Genomic DNA, 25,789 nt, shown 5'->3' with positions numbered 1-25,789 from the left:
TGTTCTTTGTTGGCTGTGTGTGCAGAAACTGAGTAGGGTTATCTGATGCAACAGGTTTTCCTCCAAAGTGTAATAAACAGTAATGCTAGCCCAAGTCTAGAGTTGGGTTTTGTACTGTACTAGGGATGGGCGATATGGCCTAAAATCCATATTACGATATACATTGCAGCCTCTTGCGATAACGATATATATCGCGATATATAAATTATATAATATATATATAATATATAATAGAACCATTTCAGACCAGGTTACATAGACCCTAAGGAAAACCAAACTGCTAAATGTATTTTTTTTTAAAGAGAAAGAAACGTAGTATGTAGTTTTGAGAACATTTATTGTTCAAAACTGTAATTATACAACATAATGTTGCAGATAAATAAAATTCAAGTACACTAGTTGCAGAGACTTTGACAAAGAAAAAGCTTGAAGTATTGGGTGTCTTCTCTTTAGTGCAAACCATTCTAAAAGGCACTACACTTAGTTAGTTTAAGTCCTTTGTTCTTAAATGCCACCCAAGATGCAGAGAACAGGAAAAACTGGTGTCTGTTTAGTTAAGGAACAGACACTGTACTGAAAATACTTTCAGTATTAGACAAAGATGCACAGATACTTTAAATAAAAACATATTTCAAACAAAGTTTCTTACCTGCAGCCTAATGTAATGCATTTGAGCACACGCACGCACACACACACACACACACACACACACACACCCACACACACACACACACACCCACACACACACACGCACACGCACACACACGCGCACGCGAGAGTTGGGACTTTTCCCGGTGGGCCGGTCTGATAATAGTTATACATTGAAAGTTGTTAGCAACACCATCCGGCGGCCTGGTGCCGCTGCCTGCTGGTCAAACTGTGCAGCCTCTGTTCAACCCGTACGGCGGCGGCCGTAAACTTCCCAGTACATTTTTTTTGCCGCTACACACACACACGCGCACACACACACACACACACACACACGGCCGTATGTTCGGCGGGGAAGTACGACGTCTGCAAACACCGGCTGCCAAGATTCCAATCGTCCATTTTATAGTAAATTGTCAGGCTGGTGAAAGGCTCCATGGTACGGCTCGACCACAGGTCCGTTGTAGCTGCTTAAATCCAAACCAAGTCCAAATAATGGATGTTGCACCGGTCTTTTTCACCAGCTCCTTGTTTCGCTTTCAGCCATGTTTACTCAAGATGACGATGACACGTTGCAGCCATATATGTCAATGGTTGCAGCCAGGTTGCAGCCGGTTGCAGCTCGTGGCTCTAAACTTCGCGGGTAGATTGCGTCATCAACATGAATTATCGCGATAGTGCAATATAATTACAATCTCTATCGTAGGCCAATTTTGTATCGTTTATATTGCATATCGTCTCTATCGCCCATCCCTATACTGTACAGAGATTTGCAATAGTTAAAAACTTATTTTTGACTTAGGATTTCTACAGTAGTTTCACAGAAACAAATACCCACAAATGACTTTATGAGTCACATGCTGAGTACTGGTAGTGCAACATTCTCAGAAGGCATAGTGTTGTTCACAGACTGCCTTGGAGACTGGAAGAAAGTATGTTGCTATTTTTCTGACCTTACATAAATCTCCTGACAGTGCATCAATGCGCGTACACAGGTGGGTCTGTCTAGTCTTTATCTCTGCAGGCTGATGTCGGCAAAATTACTGTTTTCTTTAAGATTATTTTTTGGCCATTTGAGGCCTTTATTTTTATAGGACAGCTGAAGACATGGAATGGGATAGTGAGGGGGGATTGACATGCAGCAAAGGGCTGCAGGTCGGAGTCGAACCCGGGCCCGCTGTGTCAAGAAGTAAACCTCTATACATGGGCGCCCGCTCTACCAACTGAGCTATCCAGGCACCTGCAAAATTACTGTTTGAATTAAAGTTGCAAGCAGCGTTGGACGGGCCCTCGCTCCTCTGCTCGCGTCGGGGTTACTGGCGGACGGCGATCCACGCACGGTGGATGTGTGCGCCCTTCGAGATGGTGTATTGCAAAAGTTGTACCAAGTGTATTGGGCGGGGATAACCATCATCAATGAAAAAGGAACTCTCTGCTGAGTTCAGTGACACCTCACACAAGAGTCTACGATAAACGGGTCACCAGTTATGAAAGGGGGCTTGGTTTACGCATAGGGGGCGGGCCAAACCATCTCCAATGAAAAGGGAAGTCTACTGAGTTCAATGATACCTCACAAAACACTCTACCTTAAACGTTTAAAGTGGGCGTGGCCTGGTTAAAATATAGGGGGTGGCACAATATCACATTTAGATCACACATATGTTTCATGTAAATTGGATGATGTTTGTCATATAAGGCTGATTTCCTGTTGCCAGCAGGGGACGCTATGACCAAAAGTCAATATTGGCCTGTAGATGTCCTCAGGCCTGGACTCTTGTTGATCATGGGAAATTTCAAGCAGAATGGACAATGTACACTAGTTACAGCCACTTTCTCATTCATCGCTAAACACTCAAAATGGCCACGATGCCACACCCACACCTTTTCACGAAAAGTTTTGCTTTTAATAACATTAAATAATAATAATAAAGATAGCACACACCAAATTTGAAGTCCATTGGATGAGATCTGTAGGAGGAGTTTGTTAAAGTATAGCACCTATAGTTTTGGGCCTACTTCCTGTTGCCACTATGACTTTGAGCCAATATCGGCCTCTAGATATCATCAGGGTTGAACTCTTATGAATCCTGAAAAGTTTCGAGCCAGTTGGACAATGTACACTCAAATTACACCCACTTCCTGTTTCGATGGCCCCCTACAGGAAGTTGGTCCTCTATAACTTGCGCATTTTTTGCGCTATTACAATTCTTTTAATAACTTTTCATCTTTGACGTCTTAAGATGGCACAGACCAAATTTGAAGGAGTTTTTGAGGAGTTCGTTAAAGTATGACATGTGGAAATGGCCAAAATCGCACTAATTTCAAAATTTCAATTCAAAATGGCGGACTTCCTGTTGGGTTTAGTTTTTGTACGTTTTGACATGCTACATGAGTGTACCACGTTTTGTTAGTCTACGTTAAACGTACTGCAGGGGCTCAATTCTATAACTTTTGTAGGGGGCGCTAGCGAGCCATTTTTGTGCACCTATTCCCGAAACCCTTAAAATACGTACATTTTCACCAGGCTTGATGCGACCGCCAATTTTGGTGAGTTTTTGAGTATGTTAAGCCCCTCAAAAAGGTGATTCATTTGCCGGAAGAAAGAAAGGAAAGGAAGAATTCCTTCAGTTTCAATAGGGCCTTCGCCGCTGTCTGCGCTCGGGCCCTAATAAACAGATGGTTTCTACTGGCTGGCTCTTCATCAGAACAGCTGGTTGGTGGTGATGCCAGTCAAAGTCCACAAAGTGTTTTAAATTATTTTATTGATACTGATGTGATTCAGTTGTGAGCATGACTTCTGTCAAAACGTTAAACAACCTAAAACTAGTAAATCGTTTTCTGAACATGCTTGCTCTTACCTCTAAGGTGAATTCTTCAAATTAACCTTATACCCTTATTCCACCAAACTTAGCCCATATACACAAGTTTTTTAAACAGTGTAAAACTTGCTAAAAATAGGCGATAGGCTCCTTTCCCATTGCAAATGGACAAGTATGCCTTTCTGTTTTTCCGGTGTATCACGTTCGACATCATGAACGTGCCGGAAAACAGGGTTAGTAAACACTAGAAAGCAGCATGGAGGCTATTGACAAATTGTACGGTGGTTGCTTCTTTTCTGTTCATTCTCTCTTTCAAACTCGGCTAATTGGAACGATGTACGAGCCCTGCTTGGGAGGAGATGGACACAATTTGTGGCTGAGGTGACAAAGAGGCGACAAGCGTGTTAGCGTGTCCACCCGGGTGTCATGTTTCCACCACCGCCGATCGGAGCCAGAGCCGATAAATACCTGTGACTACTGCCGAGTCATTTGTCCTGGGAATGATTATAAACTTTTCCACTAAAGACAAAAGCCAGATGTTAGTGGATTTGTGTCCAATGGGAAAGGGCCTTTAGACACCTCTAAAAGCTTTAATTAACCGAGTTGCATGTTTGCTTGTGTGTGGCAGTGTGGACAGGATCCAGCAGCTAAGAAGAGAATACCAGCAGGCAAGGAGAGAAGGAATGGTGCCGCCTTATGAAGAACTGGACCCACGACGCAGAGGACATGAAAACGACGCACACAGGGTAAGCTCAGACACACACATACATACACATGGAAAAGCAAGTCTGCAGACATGTAGGTCAGGTAAATAGCTTCATAGTCTTTAGTAGTTAGTAGTCCTTACATTTCTTCCTTTCATCAATCTGTCCATCATCATGTTGTCTTTCCATTAGATATTTGTATAAGTGTACCAAGCATTTGTGAGGCTTCTTATTCTCCATCAGCACCTATTCGAATGATCACTGCTTTTATTGCGTTTGTCTAGTGATCATGTCGCTTTAGCTGTCAGTCGCAAGGTGCTCTTTGACGTGAATGTCTCCCGTAGGCATTGAGCTGATAGACTGATATCCTCTTTTCACGGAGGATACAGATACAGAGGAGATAAGTAGAGGTTTTACTCACTTGTCATCCTGCAGGCACTGTTTTTTAAATCTCAGAATCATAAAAACCTCGTCACAGATCCACTTCTGAGCTCAGACGGGCTGAGTCATGCTGGAAGAACCTCAAAAGGACGTCTGTATTAACAGGTACATCATTATTGTGCTGACAAGAAATCACCTACCAGGTGTCATCCTGCAATGACTCAAGTATTATGCATATGTTTCTGGTTGTCAGATTTCATTTCTTATAATTCTGACAGTGTCATTGTTTTGGCATATCCCTTTATCGATCAGACACTGGCAATATGTTTCTTCTTCTCTGCTGCTAATGTTTTCTTTTGCTTGTTCATACAGTATATCAGTGCTAATGTTCACAGTATGTTTCTTTAAGCTTAGACTCGATAGGTTTTTATGGGTTGCAGGTGCATAGCAAAACCTGTCAAATGTTATCAGCTTAGCATCAGGCTAGTGATTTATTCCAGGTTTTTTTCTGCCAAAGCATTTGTACCACTGTTGACTTTTTCAGACACTGTTTATTCATACATATATAATTATACTACTTTTATTTGTCATTAATATATTAACACGGGTAAAACAACCCTCTGAAACAGATTTGATGTCATGGAAAATCTAGAATATGTATTAATTATTGTCATTGAATATTAAACCCCTGTAGGGATTTACAGTAGTCAGGCGACTTCATGCTCCTTATTTGGACAAAGAAAATCCTTTTATTGTTTATCACTTTCAAAAACCATCCAGTCAAAAAAAAACAAAGCTTAATAAGTAGTCACTCAGGGACGCAGTAAAGGTATCTTTGAGTGCAGTTTGTCTTTTCAGAACACACACAGTGCTTAGTCTCTTTAAGTAAATTTATTACTGTAAATGCCTCTTGTCACACTGACATTTAAGCTTCCATGGCTCTTTAAGGAAAAAATGAAATCATCCTGAGCAACCAAAATGAGTCTAATCTGCTATGACAAAGGCACAGTTTAATTGTAGAACATCACAGTTTAACAAGAAGCTTCACTTCTCTGTACAGGGATACTGTCAAACCTCATCATGAAATACAAAATAAATCAATCTTTGTGTTCTTTGTCTACACATTGGTAGCAAGCAACTCAGTGGTTCTACATGCTGAGGAGGAGACCCTTCGTAAGAACTGGGCTTTGTGTGTGTGTGTGTGTGTGTGTGTGTGTGTGTGTGTGTGTGTGTGTGTGTGTGTGTGTGTGTGTGTGTGTGTGTGTGTCTGTCTGTCTGTCTGTCTGTGTGTGTGTGTGTGTGTGTGTGTGTGTGTGTGTGTGTGTGTGTGTGTGTGTGTGGGAAACAGCCCCAGACCACGAGTCCTCTCGTAGAAATACATTGTGTGCTCGTACAGTACATCAGGAAGTACAGTTAGTATAATAGAGGTCAGTGCTGTTTGCAAGAATCCACATACCAAATGAAATCCTTTTCGAAATGGAATAACTACGTCAATGCATGAACTCAGTAAGTGATCTTCTTAGAGAACATTGTGTCACCACAGCATGTTGTGTTAACAGGTGGAGCCAACATGCTATCACTCACTGCAGCCGTTAGTTCTTTCTGACCTTTCACCTATAGAATGTTACTGCTCTGTTCTTTATACGATTACATGGACTGCCGTTAATATTCATAAGAAACGAGTAAAATAGAAGGGAGTAGAAAAAAATAGAATTGGAGTAAACTTTTTGATAGAAGTAAGATCTCCTTTGGCAGATCGTCCCAGAGCTTGAAGTCTCAGTCACCCCTGGTCTTTAGCCTTGACGGTGGAATAGCTTAAATGGTTCTGCTGGAGGATTTCAGATTTAACAGTCCAATAATGTAGCCAGGCGCCAGGCTTTGTAAAGTGGCTACAACAGGTTTAATGTGATTCCATCATGTAGTTTTAGTAAAAAGCCTTGCAGCTGAGGTTTGCAGAGCCTGTAGCCTGCCCAAAGCTTTTTGATTAAAACAGGCGAAAAGAGCATTGTAGTAATTAAGTTGGAATGGAATGAAGACATGTATAACAGTTTTAGTGTCTTTAAAAGTGAACATACAATTATTTGTTCTTCTGTTGATCGTAACAACAGTTTAGTGACATGGTGACTATAGTTTAAAGGAGATATATGCTCATTTTCAGGTTAATAGCTGTATTTTGTGTTTCATGCTTTAATGTAAAAAAAAACAAAAAAAAAACTGTCTATCTGAATATACCTGTATCTGAAACGCTCCGTTTTAGTGCCTGTCTCTTCAAGCCCCCCCTCCCGAAATGCCCAGTCCAGGCTCTGATTGGCTTGTGAGAAAAATATGGGGCACCTTTGCAAAGGTAGTTCTCAAGCTGTGGGTGGAGATACTCAAATGGGGAGTGGAATATTCTAACAAGCCTGCATGTGACATAAAAAAGGGAGCTACATTTGAATGGCTTGTTGAATCCCACAATAAAACAGCTGGGTCTTTTTTCAAAGTTTGTGGGTTGGTAGGCACTCCAGATACCCAAATGTATGTGCACAAGCACTAGAAAGTTTTTCATGATGAGTCCTCTTTAACTTGGAATCCAATAGAATACCGATATTACACAAAATCACCCACTTTTGTAGGCAACACAGCATAAACGATGTTGTAGAGCTGATTAGTGGATAAATCAATTTGCTGATCATCAGAAAATTGTGTGACTTGATACTAAAACTAGACTATTTGTTGGACAAAAGTAGCAATTTAAAGACTCTGCCTTGTGTTTCCATTATAGTGTGAAGGGTATTTTCTTATTTTCTAACATTTTATAGACCAAACAATTAAGCATTGGCATATTAATTGATAATGAAAATAATCATCATGTTGTACCTCTACTCAGTAGTTTATTTTAAATTCATTCTGGGGTGCACTGAAGTGGTATGATTATAAGATTGATGCAACAAAATACTACTAAATAATACTAAAATCAATGTTGAATGATTCAGATGCAGAGCCTTTGTCATTGTATACACTGTGTGTTTATCCAAAGTTATAGCTGGCCCACTTTAATTCAGATCTTAAAGTAATTTGGTTTGTGACCAGCCAGGGGCAATCTCCTTTCCCCTGCGATCGATAGCCACACATTACACTGTTCTCTGCCTCCAAATGAGAAAACTTTGTTGTTGTTGTTGTTGTTGTTGTTTATAAAGCTGAGATGGAGCGCAATTAGCATGCTTCAGAGGTGGAAATTAAGTTTGAAGTTTGAAAGTTGAAAAAAAATCAGACCAGTGGCAGTTGCCGCAGTGCCTAACAAGCCCCTCTCATTAAGGATGATGCATTTATTAATTAAAGCAGAGGCGATTATTTACCTGACTGGCTTTCTGTGGGAAGTGTAGAGGGAGAAGTAATGGTTATGGAGGTGAGCCGACGGCAAACTAATTCAATTTCACTTTTATTGGTTTGTTTGTTTCTCCTTAAGACGTTTTTATTTTTTTGTATAGCATTTGCTGAATGACTATGAAAAGTAAAAGCAATGGGAACTTAAGTGTAGAGAGAGAGAGAGTGTTCCTCATGCAATGTTGCACTGTGTTTTTTCCCCCCATGATTCCATTACCATTTCATTGATTCATGGTTATGGGTTAGCTGTCTTTTCTAGCAAAATGATGTTTGCCTAAAAACAATTTTCAAACAAAAAAAGCCACACCACAAGTTTGTTTCCAAGTGAGTGCATTGTGTGCTTGTGGGTGGGTGTGTGTATTTTGGAAGACAACAACAGACTTTCTCCCTTAGGAGAAGGGAACTAAATCAACAGGGCGCTGTTGTCACATTTGCGTACACACACAGTCCTACACAGAGGGTATGGAAGCCAATTGTTATAGTGGGCGGTGTGACACAGCCTTTATTATAGGATTTAATTATAATGAAAAGCCTTCATCTACAGTATTTTTTCCTGTACTTTGGACTTAGATATGTCTGTTCATTTACAGTTAGTCATTGAATACTAATGGAATTTTGTAGTGTGATGCAGAATGAAATAGCATGGGAGCCTCAGATTTAAAACATACTAAGGTAGTGCAACAGTCTGCTCACTTTTATTTTGATTAATCTCTAAACTTGTGTTCATGATGTGAAAGGATTTCTGGGCACATGCTGGAACCAAACATAAATTGCCTACCACTGCTTTAAAAATATGAAATTACAGTGTTCTTTGGTCCTAATCTATCACACTGTTCACATTGTGCCTTTTTTCTTCCTTTTCTTCTCCCTTCCATTTAAAACATACTGTAGTTTTCATAACATCATTTTCATATTGTGTTGTTTGTTGTTTAGAAGATTGATAATCAGCAAACACGTTTTTTATAGACAGTCATGAGACTATAAGGTCAAGGAAAAGTGGGAATTTTTTTAATCTTAAATGAAAAATCATATATTCCCAGCACTGACCTTCCCCCTTCATGTAACTTACCTGTATTGTGTGTTCACTGTATTACAAGCAGAATGCCAAAACTAGAACCTCAACAGTAAAATGTCCTAGTCTTGCTGATTATATTTATCTGTGTTACAGTTACCTGTATTCTTGGATTTAGAAACATTCTGCTTAAAAAAGAAATTGGAAAGAGTGTGCAATGTTCTTTCCATGGAGTCAAAGGCTCGCATTAGATACAGATTCAGACTACTTCTCTCCATTCTGTCTCTGTCTTTTTTTTCCCAATCTTCTAAATGGGCCCCTCTCATAGTGCGCCTGACAGTTGCTAAGCACATATCTCAGTAAGAAGAGCCTTTTAGCTGCCTAAGTCCAAGTCAATACCACCCCCACAAATATTGGCAAACAAGAACAAACGTGTCAGCTGTAATGAAGGTTTTTTTATTCCAAATCCAACCAATAGGAATGAACGTTAGGACAAGACTATGATTCATCTGTTTGTCTGCCTCTATAATTCACAACCTTATCTTTGTCTTCCTGTCCATGTCCTCCTTCTAATTCCTGTTATTTTAAAAATTGCTCATGTTTAGTACTTGAAAACTAAAGCTGAGTGGTCGGTCAGTCAGAAGACTAGGAAGCTAATGTTTGAATTTGATTTAATTCTTGCATTTGAGTAAACCTTGACAAATATTTCACATGAGTGAAATAGATTTTTGCTTTTTTCACAATATTTTAGCTAACCTAATGGGCAAATTTTTTATGTCATTGCACATATACTCTACGTCAACTGGACACAGAATTATTCAGCCTGAGCGTCTCTCACATTCTCTGCCACTCTCCAAGTTTGGGTAGTGTGTCTAATGTGTTTACCATTTCAAATTGAGAAGACCACAGACCCACTTTGGCGTTAAAAGCATTAACAGTACTACTGGAATTCAGAGATGAGCTCATTAAGCCCTCCTCTGATGATGACTCTGTCCTACTCATCACAGTTGCTGGACCGGCTGGTTCACTTGCAGTTTTTGATGTCATAATTGTTCTACCGTCTTGACCAGTTCTCCATTGGTAAATGGCTTAGGACGAAGGAGGCCTCTGTCGTAGCTTTATTCTTGTCTGTGGGTTTGGTAAAGAGCAATTGTTAGGACTTCAGTGTTGACTTGAGCTTACTAACTTTGTTAGAGTGCAAAAGGGGTAGTCCACTTGACTTTTGGGTTGTTCGTGGTGTGATGGGGTTCAAGTTAGCTTTTTTAGGCAGAGCAGCAGCTTGGTGACAATTAACGCAGACTAGCCTGTCTTTGATCAAGATGTCAAGATAAGTTGGTTGGTTTTTCCTTGTATTAAGAATTATCTTCCATTTTGGTTTGCTAGCTAATAATGGCTGTGTGTTGCTATGCCGACCCTTGGCAGCTTTAAGATTGGGAAAGTATTTCCACATTGACCCGAACAACAAATTTGCCATCTGATTCTGATTGGTGACAATGAATACATTACCTTTTTGACTGTACATACTAGAGATGCACCGATTACAATTTTCTAGGCAGATTCCGATTTCCGATTTTTCGTTGAGTTTGTCCTGCCAATACCGATTTTAGCTGATTCCAATTACATTTTTTCTAGCCACTTTACAGCACACACAAATATTTATTTTCTATCTTTTCTTTAATAGAACATTTTACATTTTGCATAGAACATTTTTTGAACAGATAATTGATCACTATAAAATAGAACTATATAAATTACTCCTGGTGTGGGAAATTCACACACATCTAAAGTGCAATGTTATGGAAGAACCATTTCCTTCTTTTCACATCCAATATTCAACAAAAAAAAATTGATATATTTAGCAAACTAAACTTCCGTATGAAAACAGCGAAAACAGGTAATGACAATACAATAATATATAAATAACAAAGAGAGTGAGCGTGCATGTCGCAGAATAGCGCGGACACGTGCTTCACACTGCGAGTGGGCACGCGCGCCACGGCGGAAAAATGAGAGAAAGGAAAAAGAGACGTGGATAACTAGCCAGTGGAGATCGCGTGGTGATGTGATGTATTAAGAGAACGTGTGCGTCCTTGAGAACTGTAAGTCGCATAACTTATGTTGTCAGTTCATTGTTAGCTGGTGATTTCGTGTTCTTCACCTGCTAGCTAGGTTGCACGTGGCTGCTGATTCGATATAATGGCGATTGTTGAACGCCCTTGCTCACGTTTGTATTTTATGTGCATTATTTACATGCTACATTAGTTACACTGCATTAAGATAATGTAATTAGTGGGTTTATTGTTATTATTTGCTAGCCTATATATAACTCCTATACATTGTGTATGGTAGCCTTTACAATGTTATTTATTTACAGCATTTGACCGGCATAAAATCGGCATATGTCAGACTGACCGGCTGGTCGCCGGTCATAGCCGATCACGTGAAAATCGGCCAATTCCAGTCACCAGCCGGTCAATCGGTGCATCTCTAGTACATATCTATATAATTGTGTCAATTGGTGTTTATTCTGTTGTAAATGTATGATCTCCATGTCTTTGGACTGTTGGAAGAAACCCACACAGAAACAGTGAGAACATGCAAACTCCAAGGCTCAGAATTGGGATATTTGTGGGTTTGGAAAAAAAATAATAAAAAAAAACGTCCACTCCTGATACTGCATGGAAGTGTGAGGCCGGTTACACACTGGATGCGTCGCGCGAGCATGGCGTTTCTGTTGCGTCTCAGAAGCGTGGCTGCTGCGTGGATTTTTCTGTGTCCTACACACCAGAAGCGTGTGTGACGCGGCGCTGCTCCTGCTGCTAGGTACAGGGAGGGCTGATCTCGGGACATAGCGCCGACACATTCAAAGTCTGAAAAATGGGTAAGTGGGCTGTCTGTTTATAACAACTCTGTGTAGCTGGACCGTCACTCAGAACACACACTACGTTGTTATTGTAGCCTATTCTACCCTTTATATATAGGCTTGTTCGACGTATGGGGAAAGAGTTGTTAAACTTAAAATAAATATATAGCCTACTGATTTGATTAAAGTAAGTACGTCGGCAGTATTGACTGCAAAATATGTTACAGAATATTTCGTTCTGTATGACAGGTGCTATATTTGAAAATCTTTTTTCTGAAATTTTTTATTACATTTATATCTACATTGATGTCAAAACCTAGAGACTTTCAAACATCAAGATGTCATTTATTAATATGCATTCGTGTCTAAATGACATATAAACATATTTTCCTATTCTATTTTGCATGGAAACGCTTCCAACACGCTCGCGTCTCGCGTGAAAAATAGGCGCGGCTCGAGACGCGCGTCTCACGCAGGCAGTGTGTAAGCTCTAACCTGTTAACATGGGAGCCGAAATAAAAATGGACACGCCACGCGGCTGACACGCTCGCGCGACGCATCCAGTGTGTAACCGGCCTGAGAGTGTCTGTGTCCAGCCAGCTGCTCCCTGCAGTCCTTTATTTTCCAGAAGATCTAAAGTTCTTTCCGTCTAAATGAAGCTTTGAAATCAGACTCAACAGTTTCCAACCAGACAGGCAGAAGGTTTTTATTTACTAACTCGATATTCCATTTCTTCTACACTCACATAAAGACATGAACGCATGCAGGAATAAGTTGAGCCTGGCAAAAGGTTGAGTTTGAATGAACATAAACTAACCACTGTCATTCTGGTCTCAAACATGATATGCTTATGTCATTTTATGCATAGCAACAACCTTTTTTTTTAAATATGTATGATAGATGGCTGAATTGAACTTGTCTACATTAAACATTTAAAAAATATGTACAGTACCTTTGTGATTGTTATTGATAAATAAGTTATCCATGGCACCATAATCTTTAGTTCACCCTCTCTTGTTCTATGGGTTGCAAAAATGGAATTTCAGTAGCAGCCCTTTTTTCTCTGCTTTCCTCTACAGAGCAGGCAGCATTTAAAAGCAGGCGTCGCTCTTACCTTCAACAAATAACGTCAGGAAAACATCTGGAATAAATTCAGTTTGATTGTTATTGGCAGTAAAGATCAAAAAATGGCAAAATGCTCCTGGACATAAAACTGGCAGAATTGCTCATCTGCAACATCTGTACCGCCTCCAGATGTTGCCCATACACGGTTATAAGAGGATCTTGTATCATATCCTGTTGATCAAGACTGAATTCCCTGTACTATCAGAACTATGTCCGGTCCTGTGCTTGTTTGTGTGTCTGCCACTTTGTTTTTACTGTAAGTGTATTCATTTTGTGTGTGTGTGTGTGTGTGTGTGTGTGTTTCTGGAATTTCTCTTTGTCTTTTGGTTCAAGGTTTCAATCCTCTGAACGGGGTCCAATATTCTCTTTAACCTTGTCACTGTAACCACCAAGAGACAGGCAGACCATTGTCTGATTTACAATACGATTTGGGAAAAACCCATCATGTGATTCCCATAACCTTTCTTATTTTTATCTTACCTTTTTGCCCATTTTAAACTTACTACTGTAAAATATCTTCCCTTTTCTCACTTTCATCCAGTTGTCTGACACCTCTCTTTGAATATGGATTGCATTTGTTGGTAATTTAGCCCACCTTACCTTTTAAAGACATTATAAAGGCTTCAGCAATTGTGTATTCCCTGTATAGTGTAGTATAGTATAATTTTAATTCCCACAAATTCCCACAAGTTTAAATAGGTCATAAATACTGCGTCACAGACAGTGTTGACCTGGGTAAAGACAGAGAGTTGTTTTTTTTTACAATGATAACACAATTTAGTATCACATTCTGTGTGCATGTGGGTACATTAGTCATGAGTATCACCAACAGAGACCCATGACTAACAATGAACACAGTTTTTCCATCCTGTAGAAGCAGAATAAAACATTGCCACTGTACAGAATTTCCCTCTATTTGGAGTGCATGGTGCATTAAGGTCAGGTCTCTGATTCTTCAGGGGATACTTTTTCCCAATATTTCTCTCACACAGAGACATAATATAAGATAAGATAAGATAAGATAGACTTTATGTGGGAAATTCCTGTATTACAGCAGCTCAAAAGAAAAAAGAAAAACAATGTACACACATCAGAATAACACAAATACACATTAACATGGTCAACTGGTCTCATTGTGTTGCTTATGTTTGACCATGAATAGATAATAGGATTATAGGATAGAATAGGGGAGAGAGAGGGGGAAGACATGCAGGAAATTGTCACAGGTCGGATTCGAACCCTGGACCTTCTGCGTCAAGGCATAAACCTCTCATTATATGTGCGCCTGCTCTACCCACTAATTTCTGTTATATGCAAGTAAGCTTGCATTCATACACTGCACATATACTCTACAGTGCAGTGTATTTATAGCCATGCTGGGGCAAACAAAACCACTTTGCCCACCCTCTCTCTGCACTCTCTCTGTCTCTCACAAACACACACAAAACACACACAAACACTTTTCTTTGCAACCCCTAAACTGTTCATGTGATTTCAGCTATTATAAAATAGAAATAGCCGAGCTACCTTGGGTGTTTTATAGGTGGACACGCGGGGAATCAAACCCCAACTCTCTATAAGTAGAAAGGGACAGCAGTAAACCTTGAAACTGAGTGCAGCTCTTTGTTATAACAGACAGGGTTAAGAGAGCTGTTTGTGCTCCACATAAAAACTGTTTTTCAACTCCCTCTCAATCCATTTTCTCTCCTTGGTTCAAGTTCTTTCAGCATTTTGTCCCTCTATTAACCTCTCTGTCGCCCATTCCTCACTCTCCAATAAGAGGTACATCATTATTTTTCTATTAAATATGACATTGGAGATTAACCCTATGGGGCTTACAATGTTGTATACAACACCAAACTATACATTTTATGTCAAATTCAATATCTCCAAATCAATGCAGTTTAGAGACTTCTTTTTGCATCCAAGAGCTAAGATATGTGGCAATTAAACGAGGTCACCGAAGTTTTGTAATCCAGGAACTGCAGTGTCTTATTGGAACCTTTGTACAATAAATTCAAAATAACAAATCCAAAATGCAGTGGAGTGCTGTGTCGACCAATCAGAAACTGTCTTCCTGACTGTGGTCATACACATGTAAATACTGTGTAGTCTGAGCAAGTGCAACGAAAAGCAGAATTTGAGAAATCAAGAGAGAGAAGGAAAACAAATGAAGAGTTTTGTTCTTCAACATGCCGACTGTGCCAAGTAAGACCATATTTCTCCAGTCTTGATTATTAATGCCAGCTCTGGGTGAACGTAAATCCACAGGAATATTCTGTTCCACATTACCCAACCAAAGACTGCACTGTTGGCAGCACACACACACACACACACACACACACACACACACACACACACACACACACACACATATACACACACAGCACACTCACAGACTGCATTTCTAATCTTATGATTTGAAGGGGATGCATTTTAAACGTATAACTAATATGTAATTTTTTGCTCATTCAGGGCCCCCCCCCCCACACACACACACACACACACACACACACATACACACACACAAACGTGCATACTTACAGATAGCAAAGCAAAAGTTCAAACATGACACATACAACCAGTCTTAGCCAGCCAGCATGCTAACACATGCAGTACATGAACACACTTAAAACACACGTGCATATTTGCACACCCAAATGCACACTCACACATACACTGCCAAGTTCAAGCACTAAACCACAGGTTTTCTCATGGAAAAAACGGATTAGTGCTATTAGAACCCATTGCTCTGACCATATTCTCTCCGTTTTTCTCTCTGTCTGATCGCAACCTTAGTGTAATTAACTTATATTTAACTAGCAGCTCAATTGCATGTGCTTTTCTAAGCTAAGCATTCCTGCAGAAAAGGCTATTTATTTACTTTGCTGACAGATTTGACTAAGAATTAAATCACATTGCAAATTTTACTCATTGCTCAAATTGGATAAGGTTTAGTGTTTGGCATCTCTGGGTGAATTTATCATCTGACAAATCAGCATTATTCCAGAAACAGCAGGGTCAAACCTGCACTCCCTTGTTGGCTTCAGTGAATACAAGAATGACTAAATAAGAATGAATGCTAATAAAGAAGATGTTAGACTGTTTGTGAGCAGAGATCTGAATGACTAAGATAAGCTAGTTTGCAAAGGTTATGTGGCGCAGGAATGACACCAACAGAATCGCCCTGAGAAACACACACACACACACACATACACATTTGCATGCAAAGACATGAACATACTACACACACGTGTACATAGTCATGCATCTGCAGACAAATACATACTTTGCAGTCAGACGGTGGTGTTCCCTGTGTGATCATGGGGTTGAGCCCAACGCTGTTTCTCACTCTGGCCTTATAAGGACAAGTAGAGCATTGGAACGGTACAAATGTGCTGAATCTAATGGAACAGAAAGGAAACTGGGCTTATACTGATGGTCCAGAACAACTGCAAGATGAAGAGAGAGGGATCAGGATAGAGAAAATAAGAAGGGAGAGGGAAAAGGCAAATTCTAAGCAATTAGTGAGCAGATATTCTATATTTGACAAGTTTTTCTTTTTAGTGTGGAGTTTGTTGCAAAGGTGTATTGCCCATTGTATAAAGTTCCTTCAAATGAAAATGCTCTGCATAACATGAAAGTCAGAGAACTCACTCCTAAACATTCTTTCATGTTCTTTTGTTATTGCCTTTATTACCTTTACCTCCCTACCTCTCTTTTTCATCTCTATCCCACTGGTCTGTGTGTGTGTGTGTGTGTGTGTGTGTGTGTGTGTGTGTGTGTGTGTGTGTGTGTGTGTGTGTGTGTGTGTGTGTGTGGTGATGTGTGTGAGCACGCCGAGCAGCACGTCAGGAGGCTGATATCCCCAAGTCAGACCAGATGGGATCATTGCCGACTCAGTGGACCCAGACACATAGCTGCATCTACTGGGACTAGCGTAGACATACTGAGACACACACTACATATATGATATACGTACATCCACTCACTGTCTCAGTCAATAATAGAGATACTCTCATTTTCAGACATTTATTGTTCCTCTGTCTCCCCTACGTTTTGTTCTGTCTCTTTTCAGTCCCCCTGGACCTCTGTACCATTGAGTTAAACTCTCTCTCTCACACACACACACACACACACACACATACTCAGTCATGAGGTAATCTTCAGCAAGGTTCGGTGGTTATGACTGACTGGAGCAATTAACGACTGACTCATCGTCAGAGCTTTAGAGCCATTAACAGTTAAATCATTCACACCGACCAGGTAAGATTGTGTGTGTGTGTGCGTGTGTGTGTGTGTGTGTGTGTGTTTGTGTGTGGGTGTGGGTGTGGGTGTGTGTGGGTGTGCTTGTGCACACATTAATGTGTATGCTGGAGTGGGGCGGTCTAAGGGCCCAATGTAGCGACTGAGAAAATGTAGAGAAATCTCAACATTTTCTCAGTTTGAAAAGTACTCGGAACCCTGTGAAGTGTGTGTGTGTGTGTGTGTGTGTGTGTGTGTGTGGTGAGGAGCTAACACCAGGCTCACATGAAAGAGCCACTGCAGAACATCAAGCTAAATGCATAACCATTTTGAGTCAGACTGGTCTATGCCAAGTCACACAGCCTTCGTTTGATTTGGCTGGAGAATAGTGGAAGCAAACCTGGTGTTGATAGAGATCCCCTTACACACACACACACACACACACACACACACACACACACACACACACACACACACACTTATCCAAGCAAGTATAAATATCTAAAACAATATAATCATGACCTACAGTAAGCCTACTTCTGTCACACTCTTGCAACACACTGCAACAGTAAGACTCACTGCACTGATGGAATGGCAGCGGTCCTTTACAAACACTTGATCCAGAGAACCCTTGGAGCTTACATCTTACAGTTTGTCATGCTGTTCTTTTCTTACCAAAGTAATGAAAATCCAATCGCAGACTTTTTTAGATCAGACATATCTGTTTATCTAACAAGGGGACATGTTCTGACTCTGTTGGAATAAATCTCTTCTTATGAAAAGACAGAAGCATAGTTGCAGTTGCATCATATTGTACTCACTTTTTTGTCAAGTGCAACTGTAAAATTCACCATGTTAATTTCAAATAAACCAAATCCACCATGTAGTAAACAATAGCCATGACTATGGCTGTAACTGATGATCATTTTCATAATGGATTACTCTGCAGATTATCTTCGCAATTAATTGTTTTGGCCATAAGATGTCATAATCTTTTACAACAAATTCCACCACAACTTTACAGAGTTCCAGGTGACATATTTAAATGTCTTGTTTGTTGGCCAAAACAAATGGATTCAGTTTATCGTCATATGTGACTAACAAAAGCAGAGAATGTTTTTGCATTTGTACTTGAAAAATTACACAAACTATTATTTGATGATCTTAATAGTTGCTATTTAATTAGCAATTGAGAGAAAAGAGTTGGGTAAAAGAAAGATGAGATGGGATATAATTTGAGTGAATGAGAAGACAATTGGACAGAGCAAGAGGTAGAATTCATGAAGGGAAAATGAGAAGGGAGGGAAAAAATACAGGAGTAATGTCAACAAATGAGCCAACTGTTGAGGGTCAGAGATGGACAGAAAAGTTCAAAAGAGGCAGGGAGAATGAGGTGATGAGGTAGATGAAATCAAGAAAGAAATATAGAGAGAAGGGAATAGGGGAATGGAGGGGGTGAAACGGCAAGCATGAGTGGCGCGGATGGATAGAGGGAGAGAGAAAAAGACTGAAAAGGGAGAGTTATGCGTTGGGTCATTATGAAGGAATGTTAATATGATTAGTGAATGACTCTGACCTCGCTGTCTGGAACTGGTGCCTGGCTGGTCTGATGACTGCTGAATGTCTGACACACACACACGCACACACACACACACACACACACACACAATAGAATATAAGGATGAAAACATACATCAGACATATGCCAAAAACAGACACACACACACACACACACACACACACACACACACACACACACACACACAGTGCACGGAAGAATAAATGCATGCTTTTACATTAACTCAGAAGTATGGAAGCATGTCTGAATACACATATTTCCTCTTAAAAACACACACAGAGACAGAGACATACACAGACTCCCTTACTGGCATGTGTGATTTGTGTCTTCTCTCTGCCAGCAGGGCAGAATGAGTCAACATGTCATGACTTATTATCTGTGTTTAACATGCATGATTCCTTACAGTCTGATCAAGTTTGGGTCAAGATCCAGAACTGGTCATGAATTTGTGGTTGCTGGGTCCCCACATGACTACTTCAGTAATTTGTTGTTGCCTTGGTCCCAGGGTGAGAGACAACATTCATCATGTAGGCCCTGACATGAAAAACTGAAGAAGCCTTTGTTCCATGATTTAAATCTTTGGCTATGAACCAGTAACCTTAACAGAAGTTTACTGTGGTCTATTAGCTTAGGAAGTTACAGTTGTTGCACACCCCAATAGGATGTGTTTGCTTCTTTTCATTGTCTTTTGAAAGCCAATTCCCTCTGCCCAACTCCGCATCCTTCTTTTATTATTCCTTTCTTGCAGTATTACACCTGATTCAATTGAAGTTGTGGTGATTAATAAATACTCTCTCGGACAATCACATCACAGGTCACATAATTCTGAAAAAGCTGTCCCAATCGCAGGGAAGCATAACAACAGCTCAAATGGAAAGACAAAGGAAATTGCATTGTTTCTAGGAGAACGGCTATTTATTTATTTTTATCATAAAACTCCATAAAGAAATAATATTAAACCTGATATTTACCCAAGAACAAAAAAGCAGTTAACCTTTGATTCCTTTGTTTAAAATGGCCATGCTTCATCTATATGTGTCTAGACAAGGGCCATTACAGTATACATTTTTCAACACATACACAATTGCTCCCAGAGATCCAAGCCCTGCATGTGTTTTCATCTGGTATATTCAGCAAAGGGCCATATCAATATCACATGCAGAAATAGAAATGATCCTTTAATCTGGCGTGAAAGCCTCTCTTGTTGCAGTGCTGTTGGCAGAAACGGTTGAAATAATACAGTTTACTCTGTAGAGGTCACTTGCGGTTGTGGCCATGGTTGTGTGTTTAGATTGGTGTGTGTGTTGTTCCCTTCAGGCACAGCTTATGCATCTTGATGTTGTTACGTCTTATCAAATCTTGATTTCTATTAGGCTCTCAGGACTTCTATTTAGGCTTTGAGAAAGATGCCAAAAACCAAACACACACACAAACACACACACACACACACACACACACACACACACACACCAACACACCAACACCGACACCCACACTCTCATCCAGGTATGTGTGTAAAGAGTGATGAGTTTTGGTCCAGCGGAGAGTGTTATCACCACTGGCCACTGCACTGTGGACAGGACAGATAGCCAACTGCCATGCATGCATGTGTGTGTGTGTGTGTGTGTGTGTGTGTGTGTGTGTGTGTGTGTGTGTGTGTGTGTGTGTGTGTGTGTGTGTGTGTGTGTGTGTGTGTGTGTGTGTTCACATTTTTTCTAGATTGTTGGCTCAGCTGTGTTGTCGAGGACACACATCTAAGTGACAAATATGTGTGCCTGTGAGTACACTGTATAGCGAGGATAAAGTGTGTGTGTGTGTTATTTGGAGATTTTCAGTGATTCTTAAAGCAGCATGCAGCCCTTGAGATTCTGAGAGAAATATCTGACGTTGAAATATGGTGAGTCATCTGGTAGATAAGAAATACTGAGAGATGGAGAGGAAAGGACGGGAGATTGAGAGTCATACACAAGTGAGTTTCACAGTAAGAGCAATTTTTAAAGAAGTCTAGATGTCTAAAGAGACTGAGTGAGGTAGTGGGAGAGTCACCTGAAAGTCATATGGAGTAAATAGAGTGTGCTGCAAAGGCAGGGAGAGGATGTTGAGGAGCTGTTAAATACTTGAAAGCTGCAGTACTATAGGTATAGTTTTTATGTATGACATATCAGCTACCTCTTAGTTAAGACACTGCATACGTTTTGATAATCTATTTAATCATAATAGCAGTGGTCGCTAACAGGGATTGTTCTCAGCACAAAATAAAACTTTACCAAAAATAACAAATTTCCCCATAACAGCGGTGAGCATGAGCTACATTCACCAACAATGGTTAAACCTCCCTGGGCCAGATACATAAAACTGTGTTTGGACAAAAACAGAAAAAGCATGTGCATTCTTTTCGTCAGATTTATAAAGCTGTGTATTCTGTGGTTCTGTTTCATAATTCAAAACCAACACTAGAGAAACTTTACGTTTTTCACACTTTCTTCTCCACCTTATCATTTCACTTGCATTCAGCTTTTGAAAACTGATTGTACGCCTGGTCTGAAGTATGCGTGAGGTGCACACATTCTCATTGCACATTCTTCTTTTATAAATATCTCCACCCCAAGATTTTTTGGTAAAAATGCCTTAAAACCTTCTTGTTCCTTTCACTGTTGTTCACCTGGGAGCCATATGTGAAGTTATGTCATGTAGATTTTATGTTTTACATTGTCCCATAGGATAATGTGAGTGTGTAGGTTGACTGCCTTTATGAATTAGCCCAGTGGTGACCTGCCCATGGCGTACCCCGCCAGTTGGGATCAGCGACACCGTACAGGATCAAGGGGTATAGAAAATGCTTGGATAGAATTAGGAAATAATGCCCAATTTATTTCAAGTGTAGGTCATGGATGTTAATGTTGTTACGTTTGATTAAACCTAAATTTATATTTAGCTCTCATGACTTCTATTCACACTTTGAGAAAGATGGCAACAGGCAAACATACACACACAGACAGTTTTTTCTAGGTGTGTACGTATATCGTGATGACTTGTTTTGTGTAGATTTAACACCGCTGGATGCTGCATGTTTGCCTAGAGGTGAATGCATTCATACAAACATGCCACTTTTTGTTGTTGTAACTATTACATTTTTCAGTACACATTTGATTTATGTATTACTTTTCTCTTGTTTTTCTCTGTCAGTACAGATTAGCTTTCCTGCCATGCCGATAAAGCAAACCAAAATTACAGTTGAGAGAGAAAGTGTTATCTTTAAACATGGGGAAGAGTGCATGTCAGGGCAAGATTCAGTAAGAGTTGCACAGAAATAAAAAAAAAGGAAACTCAAGTCACATGCTGAGATATTGAGAGAGGGGGAGCTTATGTAAGTGTGGCATTTCAATACAGCTGTCCAAAATGCTGACTGAAAGGAAGTCAGTTTTGCTTAATGTTTTTTTGTGATAAAAAATAGACATATTGCTAAAATGCCGGGGAAAGTTTCACTCCAAATCAGTGTAACTAGTGAGGCAAGGAAAGCTTTTCAAGTTTCACTCTGGTCTGCATTTTGTGGTATTTTCTCTTTTTAGCTTTTCAACCCAGTAACATTTAGGCCTTTTAATACTGAAACCGTTTGCCAACTTTACTTTGGACTGCTCTTCTTTAAATCAGGACAGTAAAATGTTTGCCTGCCGTAGTGTTTTTTATTAGTATTAAAGTGAAGCAGAGGTAGACTGAAAGTGATTAGGAAAAAAGTAATTTGAGTTGGAGCTGAACCCTCTGCTGTGGTTAACGCATCCATAACCTAAAGCTAGCTACTTAGCTATAACTAGTTATAGCTGAACACAAACTAAAATGTAATAACACTTTATCATAAGATTTAAAAAGCTGTTATTTTGCTAATTGATAACATTTAAAACATGGTTTTGCAGGAAACTTCCAGTGTTAAGAAATCAAGAATAGGTAGTTTCCATCTTAAAATCTGGCAGGTTTACAGTCTAGTTTCCTTTTTATTTCTGCTACTAGCATTGTAATTCTCCCATTGGTCGCTTTTTAATGGAGATATTTGTCTCCAACTGCTAACTCAAAACTAGCCAACCTCTTCAGTGAAGATGTCTCAATAGTGTTAGGGAATTCAGGCCAAGTCCCAAACACACACACACACACACACTCACACTCACACTCACACACACACACACACACACACTCTTTCCACCTCCCTCTTCGCTCCCTCTCTGTCCTCCCATCTGTGAGTTCAGATGAACAGAAGTCTCCCGTGGCTTTTCATTGGCCGAGCTCCACACTAAGAGGCGAGCTAATTGGCCAGCTGGGGCCCAGCCGGTTGTTGGAGGCAGGGCATTGGCCGATACAAGGGTCAAGTGACATGTCATTGGTCAGATTTGCTGATAACCTGGCAGCACTTCAGGCTTTCCCTCTTGAGAAAAGCCTGGTGAGAATAAAAGAAAAATAGGGAAAGACCGTTGAGCATAATTTGGCAGTAACTTTTCTGAAAAATTGATAGATAATTTGCAGCTTTTTAGTGATGTGAAACGTGTATTTGTGGGAGTTGCAAGTGTAATTGTAGTTCTTATGTGAATTTTCAAATAACCCTCAATCATGAGGTCCCAAATTGTTGGAGGCACTGTGTCACCTTCAGCTTTACCAATATATCAATTCAAACAGGCAAGAAGTCACAGCCAACGGGCTACCATGACAAGCATGAGTGTGTGTGTGTGTGTGCATGCTTGTGTGTTTCATCTGTTGCTTTCACACTAAATTGAGACAAGATATTGATAATAAACAGCACTGAATGAGGTTCTCTTGTTTTCCCCTCTTCAGTTATCTTTCTGCCTCTATGTGATTTGAATCCAACTACCACTGTTCACCTTCTCCTTTTCCACCCCCTCCATTCTTTGCCTATTCTTTCAGGGTCTCATATTTATTATAAAATTAAATATATTTTCTAATTCCGCGCATAAAGCAACAGCTGTACGGTTAGAGAATGGTCCCATGTTGACACTTGGTAGGAGATGAGATGCAAACAGCTTTGTTCATCCCAATCTTCTCCTTCTGAGGTTCTTTGGCACTACAACGTCACACTACAAACCTCCACCTTTGCTTCTAAAGCCTACTACACAACAAACCGATAATCGGCCGTTGGACAGTCTGGCGAGGTCAGTGACTCGAGTGTGTTCTGTGCCGTCGTCCGTCCGAGGGGCCGTTGGCCTTCATTTTGGCCGATTTGACATGTATAATCGGCGGGGCGGGTACTGCCGGCAGTCGGACTCAAATGACCCATCTGATTGGTAGAGTGCTAACCTGGAAACGGGGAGCGGATTGAGTGTGACTAGAGTCTCTCAAAATCTGACGAAAATCTTTTAAACTGACCTCTGTCAATCTGAAATGAAGACAGATTCAGCAACTGCATGGCCTATTTCTCGCTTAAAATATTTTCAGAAACACATTTCAGTGAACTATTTTAGTACAATATGAGATCGTATTCTGAACAAGCCGCCATGACAGTCTGGCTTTGAATTTCTGGAGAAACCAGACCCACGTGACGCGTTCGTCCAATCAGCTGCCAGTTTTAATTTTTGGGCGACAATACAGATTAGTGCCGCCTGCTGTTATGGAGACGTATTACGTCTCGTCGCTTTGGTGTGTTCCGAGGCTCTTTTTTGACCAACTCGGGGAGACTGATCAGTCCAACTGCCTTTTCTGCCGAGTGTCGGCCATCTGGTCTGTGTGTCTGGGCCTTAAGACAACAGTCAGCATTAACAAAGCCACAGGAGGTCCTTGCCAGGAAAACACAGACAGTTAATTTTAGGAAGAACAGTCTTCACAGTCAGAGAAAGAGAGACACAATATCTCTTTCATTGTAGGTTAATATCTACCCACCTCCACCTTTTTATTAAGTAGCAGAGTGAGCTAATCCAGAGGAAATGAGAGGTTGAGGTTAGTCACCAAGGATTAGTCTGGTTCCAGGACATCAAACATTCCATTCCCACCCAGGAGATAATCATAGACAGGTTAGCCAGGAAATTAAGTGACTGCCTTTCAGAGGGTCTCTAATCCCCGTCTCGCTCTCTCCTTACATTTCTCTTTCTTTCCCCACCCATCCTGCTTTCTCTAATTCGGTCCTCCTCCCTGCCCATCCCCCTTTCTCCCCCACCTGGACCAGAGCTAAGTCTACGTCCTGACCAATCTGCAACAGACTGCTTGTGTCTGCAAGAAAACTTCCATCTCCGTTTCTCGGAGGGTATTTGATAGATGACACTACCCTCCCTTGTTCTGAAGGTAATATCAGACCCTGCAGCCAAGTCAGAGCTTTCAAACAAATTGGAAACTGCTCAGTGAGGTTTCTCATGTCTTTGTCAGGATTTTAAGAATATTGTGCGTATAACATGCAGTAATTTGCCATAAGGATATAGTTTTCCTACTGTGTATGCGTATCATCCCATCGTATCAGCCCAACCATATCAAATACACTGTGAAATAGGTAAAGTATGCCTTTCAGCAGGGTCAAACAAGCATGTTCTGCTCGTTTTCTGGAAAAAGTTACTAGACAAGAGAAAGTTTCTCAGGGGTCATGCGATTTACTGTAGGTCTGAAAAGACTTTAACGGCTTCATAGTTGTGTGTATTTGTGTGCATTCATTTTCATGCAACACCCCCGGAAAGAACAACTCACGGTGTGTCTGTGTGTCCGTACATGTGTACATATCTGTTCATGGATTCAGGTCCACATACCGAACAAAAGCTCAGCGTAGCAAGTGGATTTCTGCCTCCTTCCACTTCATGTCATCCAGCACAAAAGCAAATATTGCCTCCATTTTCCACACTTCTTTGTCCATTTTTTCTCTTTTTTCTCATGCCTAGTGTCCCTCATATACACAGTCATGCACACCACATAAACAAACCTCGCACACATAGATTAACACACTTTTGTTATTGTTATTTCAATTTTAACATATGTCTTATATATATAGTAATATACATTAGTAATATAGTAATATACACAGTTTAGTAATATACATTACATACAATTTTAATAAGGATTTTGTGTCTT

At 40.3% G+C, this 25,789-nt stretch overlaps 1 protein-coding gene across 5 annotated transcripts in view; it reads left to right on the top strand.

Moving 5' to 3' along the window:
* Positions 1 to 25,789, top strand: part of LOC116037778 (partitioning defective 3 homolog B-like) — a 221,015-nt gene that overhangs the window by 162,020 nt on the left and 33,206 nt on the right. For 4 of the 5 annotated variants that reach the window (XM_036004093.1, XM_036004094.1, XM_036004091.1 and 1 more), the window contains one exon: positions 4,093 to 4,213. In XM_036004093.1, coding sequence (XP_035859986.1) covers positions 4,093 to 4,213 — 121 coding nt within the window. The remainder of the gene's footprint in view (positions 1 to 4,092; positions 4,214 to 25,789) is intronic. The other variant, XM_036004092.1, reaches the window with a different exon arrangement.

Source organism: Sander lucioperca, chromosome 8 (assembly GCF_008315115.2).
Source record: "Sander lucioperca isolate FBNREF2018 chromosome 8, SLUC_FBN_1.2, whole genome shotgun sequence".
Taxonomy (NCBI): Eukaryota; Metazoa; Chordata; class Actinopteri; order Perciformes; family Percidae; genus Sander; species Sander lucioperca.
Note: the sequence above shows the minus strand (reverse complement) of the source record. Positions and strands in the feature narration are given on the sequence as shown.